This window comes from Camellia sinensis, chromosome 5 (genome assembly GCF_055761805.1).
Source record: "Camellia sinensis isolate YWXY chromosome 5, ASM5576180v1, whole genome shotgun sequence".
Taxonomy (NCBI): domain Eukaryota; kingdom Viridiplantae; phylum Streptophyta; class Magnoliopsida; order Ericales; family Theaceae; genus Camellia; species Camellia sinensis.
This window is the reverse complement of record NC_138965.1, coordinates 137,030,166-137,038,106: the sequence shown is the minus strand read 5'-3', so window position 1 is coordinate 137,038,106 and position 7,941 is coordinate 137,030,166. Positions and strand designations below refer to the sequence as shown.

The 7,941-nt window shown below is 31.8% G+C and overlaps 1 protein-coding gene across 1 annotated transcript; it reads left to right on the top strand.

The window, feature by feature from the left end:
* Window positions 1-1,583: 1,583 nt before the first annotated feature.
* On the top strand, window positions 1,584-6,481 carry LOC114267134 (AAA-ATPase At2g46620). Its single transcript, XM_082869857.1, has one exon. The coding sequence runs from the start codon at window positions 4,922-4,924 to the stop codon at window positions 6,383-6,385; it is 1,464 nt and encodes a 487-aa protein (XP_082725983.1). The 5' UTR covers window positions 1,584-4,921; the 3' UTR covers window positions 6,386-6,481.
* The last annotated feature ends 1,460 nt before the right edge of the window (window positions 6,482-7,941 follow it).

Genomic DNA, 7,941 nt, shown 5'->3' with positions numbered 1-7,941 from the left:
AGAAGGACGAGCCACATCAGCAGACAAAGATCTGCAAAGTTATTGTCACTGCACATCACCATTAATGCAGCTCATCACAGCATTTATTACGACAACACCTCTCCGTCGGAACAGGACCCCCTTACCCTGAACAAGGTAAGCTACAGCATAGGCTTTCGGCGAGGAGGGCAGGTCAGAAGGGACAGCGAAATGATTACCAAAGGATATAAGCAAACGTTGAAGACAAGAAGAAGGTTAAGCTTTCTATCTCTAATCTCTCCTTCTATACTCCACTTCTCTTCCTAACTTGCTCGTCGGAGGGTTCACTGGGGGACTATCCCGTTCCCCGTTGAACTTGTTTGCAGGTTATCCGGTGGGCTTGATTATTTGGACTTGGGCTTGAGGAGCTTGGACCAGTCTGATCCATTCACTGGAGCAAACTGTATTATCATTTTTTATTTATATGTCACTTCGAGATTTCACCGGATCTTATGTGATCGTTTGTACAAAAGATTGTGAGGGATTTTTTCACAATGCCTCTCTATAAGTTACCAAAACTTGGTCAATATAGTCTAAAAGGGTCACTTTACTTATAGTCAATCAATTTTGAATTAAATACTTCTAATAATTTTAACATTGTCTATAGAAATGTTATAAAAAAAATAAAATAAAAAAAGAAGTGCACAAACTTTCGGTTGAATACCTCAAATAATTCTAACACTATGTGCACAAAAATATTAATATACAGTCATGATTCTTATGAATTGAATTTGAACCTCACATTAATATTTTCGTGTTTTTTTTCTTTTGAGTTAATATAGTATTATTGAAAAAGATTAAGAAAACTAAAAAAATAAATTAGATGTTGGATTATGTAAAGCAATTTGAGCTATAGAAAACTTTTTCAAAGTGTTGGGTGATCTACTTGCCTGTTCAACTAAGACATACCAAAGGGAATTTGGACACTAGAAAACTTGCAAAACGAATTGTCATTTGAATTAGGTATATGATGCCCACCCAATGAGTTGAAATTTCATACAATAATAATAGGGGTTGGCTTCCTCCGGTCTGTGATTAGACTGGAGAGTACTATTGGATCTGTAGGAGTTCACCACAAATCCCGTTTCAATAATCTGAATCGTTCAATGTGTCAAAATCGTCGAGTATTATATGTCTCGAAAATATTACGTTGATCGGATATCGATAACTACGCGATCAAATCAGTTTTGTATAAAAAAAAATAGACAGTAAAAAAATAAACGATTAACATAAATCTGATCCAATGAGATAGTTATCGATATTCAATCAACGTGATTTTTTGCAGACATATAGTATTCAACGAGTTCTACACATTAAACGATTCGAATTATCAAAATGGAACCCATAATAAGTCTTCATAATCTCAACAGCACTCTCCCGTCCGATCACAGACAGGAGGGAAACCAGCCCATAATAATAAAACTTACGACTCTACAACAAGTACAGCATTGCAGACTGGATTTGGTCCCTCCATGAGGAGCTAAATTTTGTTGATCAAGTTTTGCTTTTGTTTAATCTCTCCCGTTTTGAAATAATTTTGTCAATAAAAGACCATGACATTTTTTTTTTATCAAAAAGAAAATTTTTTATTAATGAAGCCAAACGGCACATACAGAAAGGAGTCTATCTAAGAGATAAACTTACACCAAATAAAAAAAAACACCAGATTAAGAAACACACAAATAAAAACCATGAAAAAATCCATTTGTCAAAGGAATCTTATAAATTTTGTTGATCAAGTTTTGCTTTTGTTTAATCTCTCCTTTTGAAATGATTTTGTTAATAAAAGACAATGACATTTGTCAAAGGAATCTTATATATGTTTTTTAAATGGTGCTATATTCTTCTTATGATTGTCAATTTCTAATCTACTTCCACCAGCCTAACGTTACCAACACACACCTTGAACTATACACGTCGAAATTATGAGTTATATGCATTAATTAGTATACACGTTAGTGTATCAATTAGTGTTATGATATTACAATTGATCACATTTATTATACAAGTTATAAATATCTAAAACTATACAAATAACGTTACATCATCTGTTGATACACTAGTTTGTACATTAGTTAGTACATATAGGGCGTGTTTGATTGGGGGGATTGGAGGGGGGACTATCCACTATTTGGATTACAATCCAAATAGTGTTCCTTATCCGCCGGATATGGAGTCCGGCCGGACTCCATGTCCCCCATATGGGGGACTATTGTGTCCTGGGGGGGTGGGATAGAATGTGGGGGACTATTCACTGTTGGGATTAGATGCGAAAATGACCATTTTGACCCTCTACTATTTAATTATGTATTATATTTAATAAAATTCAATAAAATTTAAATGTCTCAATTTAAAAATAAAATAATTTTATTTAACTTTTTATTGATGTTTTATTTATTTAATTTTTTAAAATAATTTTTTATAGATATTTTATTGATGTTTTATTTTAAAATTTTGTTTATAATTTATTTAATTTCATTATTTAAATTTTAATATGTGTTTTATTTAAAATTTATTTAAAATTTTAATTAAAAAAATAATATAAATTTTTTATACAGGTTATACAGTATTTTATTAAATCAAATTTAGTGGTTATTTATTTATTTAATTGTGTAAAAAAATAAATTTATTTAATTGTGTAAATAAACAAACACAGTAAAGTTTTGCATGTAAAAAAAATAATGATTTGTTATACAGTAATGATTTAAAACAAATTTTATAGATATTTTATTTATTTATTTATTTAAAAAAATGAATTTATTTAATTAAAAATAATTAAAATATTAAAAATATGTTTAATATTGCTATTACTTAGTAAACAATTAAAAATGGTAAAATAGTCTTTTGTTCATTTATCCTATCCAGTCCGTCCAACCAAACGTTGGATTCACTGAAAATAGTCCTATCCAGACATCTAATCTCATGAAAAAACAAACACAGGATACATATCCAATCCGACCAAATAGTCCGGGGGATTCACAGTCCCAGGACTCAAGTCCGATGGATTCTAATCCCCCTTTTCCAGTCCGTCCAAGGGGTGTGTTTGGGGGATAAGGGGGGGATTATTTACTGTGCGGATTGTAATCTGCACAGTAAATCCAATCCGATGTTTTTTTTTTTTTAGTCCGCCGGACATGGAGTTCGGCCGGACTCCTTATCCCCCATATGGGGGATTATATTATCCTAAGGGGGGGTGTGGGATAATTTTGGGGATTATTAACTATTGGAATTAGGTGGTGAAATGATCATTTTGACCCTTTACTATTTAATTATGTATTATATTTAATAAAATTCAATAAAATTTAAATGTCTCAATTTAAAAATAAAATAATTTTATTTAACTTTTTATTTATGTTTTATTTATTTATTTTTAAATAATTTTTTATAGATATTTTATTGATGTTTTATTTTAAAATTTTGTTTATATTTTATTTAATTTCATTATTTAAATGTTAATAGATGTTTTATTTAATTTCATTGTTTAATTATTATTATTTTTAAAAACAAATTTATTTAAAATTTTAATTAAAAGAATAATATAAATTTTTATTGATATTTTATTTATTTATTTATTTATTTTAAAAAAAATAAATTTATTTAATTGTGTAAAAAATAAAATAAAATAAATTTTTATTTTATCTAGCTAAAAATAATTAAAATATTAAAGATATGTTTAATATTGCTATTACTTAGTAAACAATTGAAAAAGAGTAAAATAGTCTTTTGTTCATTTATCCTATCCAATCCGTTTAACCAAACGTTGGTAAAAATAGTCCTTTACAGACATCTAATCTCATGAAAAAATAAACACAAGATACATATCCAATCCAACCAAATAGTCCGGGAATTCACAGTCCCAGTACTCAAATCCGATGAATTCTAATCCCCTTATCCATTCCGTCCAATCAAACACACACACATAGTGGGTTGTTCAAAATGAGCTCAACAGTGGGCTGTTCAAAATAAGTTCTAGTTTATCTTGAATAATTAATGAGTTTCAAAATAAATTCAAGTTGTGTGTTTACCTTTTGAATTGATTTCAAAAGAGCTTTAATTGAATCAAGTGCATATTCAAGTTCGATCTGAATTTTAAAATGTATTTAAATTTTATTTGTTTAAATAACAAATTAATCTTAAATAAACGGTGAAAGAGCAAAACATTCTAAATATAATTTGAGATGTGCCTTTAAAGTTCTTTGCTATGAAGTCAGACTTTGTTTACATAATGAAACGGAATTTGATTTTGTTCACGCACATCACTTGATTGGAATAATTACAATTTTTGAATAACTAATCCATCATTTTAAACTGATCAAATTAATATATGTGTGAACAAATTCATTTTCCATCAAACCTCATAAATTTCAAAAAATTTCAACAAATTCACCTCAATTGAAAAATAATGTGTCTTACTTTAGTATTATTGGTCGAATATTTAAACATATTTTGAAATTCATTAATCTTCTTAATTTAATTAAATAAATTTATATATACAATATTAAAAAAAATAAAAACGCACCAACTCAACTTGACTACAATTTTATTTGAAATCGATTAGTATAAAAAAAAACCAATCAAAGTTTGAATGCATATAAATATTAAAATTTTAAATCAAATAAAACACCTTATGACACACAACTCATCTACAAATATACAAAATATAATTCAAACTAGCCAATAATAAAAATCCATATATAAACCCTCCCTGATAGTGTTTACCCCGCTAAGCAACGTAGCAAAAAAAAAAAAAAAAAAAAAACTACTTTTATAAAATCCAGTTGCCACTGACTGAGTAACAAAAGAGAGTTCATCACTCCAACCTAGAAAAATGATATCTCACCTTGTATAATCCTACTATATATATATATATGATTTTACCAAATTAAATTTCAGTGAGAAAGTCATGTTTTCGATTCTTAGATATTTGTTTTGTTTGTTTGTTGTGATTGCTTGTGTATTCGTTCTGGTTCGATTGTTCTTGTATAGGACTGCTTTGATTTACGTTTTGAAGAGATGGTTGCATTGGATTGAAGACAGAGTTCATGTTCACCAGTGCTTCAGAGTGCCCGAATTGAATGAGAATTTTCAAGAGAATCAACTTTACAGGAAAGTCTACACTTACTTGAATTCGTTGGCTACGATTGAGGACTCCGATTTCACCAATCTCTTCTCCGGAAAAAAATCAAATGAGATCGTTCTCTGCCTCGACGATGATCAGACGGTTCACGATGAGTTTCTCAGAGCCAGAGTGTCGTGGACGAACGAGGTTGTGAGAGGGAGTGATCAGATACGGCGAAGAACCTTTGTGTTGAGGATCAAAAAGAAGGATAAGCGTCGGATTCTCAGACCTTATCTTCAACACATTCATATGGTTTTGGATGAGATTGAGCAGAGGCGGAGGGAAGTGAAGCTGTACATGAACACGCAATCTGATGATCAGAGAAACGGACGGTGGAGATCGTTTCCGTTCACGCATCCTTCGACTCTCGACACGATCGCCATGGATTTGGATTTGAAGAATAAGGTCAAGTCCGATCTCGAATCGTTTCTCAAATCCAAACAGTACTATCACCGACTCGGCCGAGTCTGGAAGAGAAGCTACCTACTCTACGGTCCCTCCGGTACCGGAAAATCTAGCTTTATCGCCGCCATGGCAAATTTCCTCTCTTACGATGTCTACGATGTCGATCTCTGGAGAGTTTCCGACGATTCTGATCTGAAAATGCTTTTGTTGCAGACGAAGAACAAGTCTGTGATTGTAATCGAAGATCTCGATCGGTTCATGGTGGAGAAATCGACGGCGTTGAGCTTCTCCGGTGTGTTGAACTTCATGGATGGCATTGTGAACTCGTGTTGCGGAGATGAGAGAGTGATGGTGTTCACGATGAACAGCAAAGATCAAATCGATCCGGCGATACTCCGGCCGGGAAGAATCGATGTTCACATATATTTTCCACTCTGTGATTTTAATTCTTTCAAGAGTCTAGCGAATAGCTATCTAGGGCTCAGGGACCACAAGTTGTTTCCGCAAGTGGAGGAGGTGTTTCAGGGCGGCGCGAAGCTGAGCGCGGCGGAGATCGGCGAGATCATGATCGCCAACCGGACCTCGCCAAGCAGGGCGTTGAAATCTGTGATTACGGCGGCGCTGCAGACCAACGGCGATTCGAGAGTGGCCGGAAAATATGGCCGGAGATCTTGGGAGAGCTCGTCGCCGAGACCGTCGGCGGATGACTCCGGCGAGTCCAGTGGATGCAAAGAGAGTTTGGTTCCCGTGAAAGAGATACGGAAGTTGTACGGTCTATTGAAGTTGAAAAGCAGTAACAAAATTGGACCGTCGGATCATGAATCACAGCTGATCTTAAGGTGATGATTGTATAGCAACATGGTGGGCCTTGTTAGTGAAAAAATTGAAAATTTTCAAATGAGTTTTACTTTTCACTAATCTACAATTGAGTTCTATTAATACTATTCCAATCCATCAACATTTATGCTAAGCTAATAGAGCTAAATTGATTTTGATAAGGAAAAAGTAAAATTTATTGAATTTTTATTTAAATGTTCAAAAAGCTAAGATTATATTTTGATGACAAGAATTCTCTATTGAAGAAGATTTCCAACAAAAAATAAAGCATAACAAATTTGAATTGTTCTTGGGTGAATTTTAATTTTCATTTTTTGAAAGTTTGCTTATTTTAAATTGGTGAGTTGGCATTGCTCACATGTACATGAATTTTTTTTTTTTTGGGAGGTGGTTCTTGGGTGAATTTTAATTTTCATTTTTTGAATGTTTGTTTATTTTAAACTGGTGGGTTAGCATCGCTTACATGTACATGAGTTTTTTTTTCTTTTGGAACAATATGAAGGAGTAACTATGCTTATCTATTTGAAATTTTGGATAATATCGATGATTTGTTCTCCGTGGTATGGTGTTTAATTAGGGGAGAGGTTTCTAGTTTATTGGGTGGATTAAAGTGTATTGTCGTATTGTTAGGGTTCTTGGGTGAATTTTAATTTTAATTTTTTGAAAGTTCATTTATTTTTGGTGGGTTGGCGTCGCTTACATGTACATGATTATTTTTTTTTGGGAGGGTATAGAACAATATAAAGGAGTAGCTATGCTTATCTATTTGGAATTTTGGACAATGCCGATGATTTGTTTTCTGTACTATAATGTTTAATTAGGGAAGAGGTTTCCAGTTTATTGGGTGGATTAAAGTATATTGTTAGGTTTATGGAATTTATCACGGATCCCATTTAGATAATCCAAACCGTTTAATATGTAGAAGTCGTTGAGTACTTCATATATATAAAAAATCGCATTGATCGAATATCGAAAACCCTTTTATCGGAATAAATTTTTGTTAATCATTTATTTTAAAATCTTATTTAATCATATTTATCATTAATAAAAATATATTCCGATCAAGAGGTTATCGATATCTGATCAATGTGATTTTTTATAAGTATAAAATACTTGATAAATTCTATATATTAAACGGCTCCAATTATCGAAACAAAATTCGTAATAAATTTCATAAATATAATAATAGGTTTTAATCCACAAAGTAAAGTGAAGAAAAGCTTCCCCATTGATTAATGTAAGGTGATGGGTGACTGGATATGTGTATTGATGTTGTTCCATTGGTCCTGGAAAGGGTTAAAGCAGTATATTCTAGTAACAAAAATATTTTGGAGTTATAAAGTTTTAATGGGATAAAATAGTTTTAATAGGACGTGGGTCTCACTGTGTGGTAGGGATATTTGTGTCTTGTGTTTTTTCTTTTATTTTTTTGACTTTTCATGCCATTAAAGTTCAATACAACTCTTTAATTTAGAGAAATATATTATTATTGTTGTAGTAATATCATATGCTTCACATTAAAAATATTATAAGAAGTCTTGACTTTTGAGTAGTTATTTTGA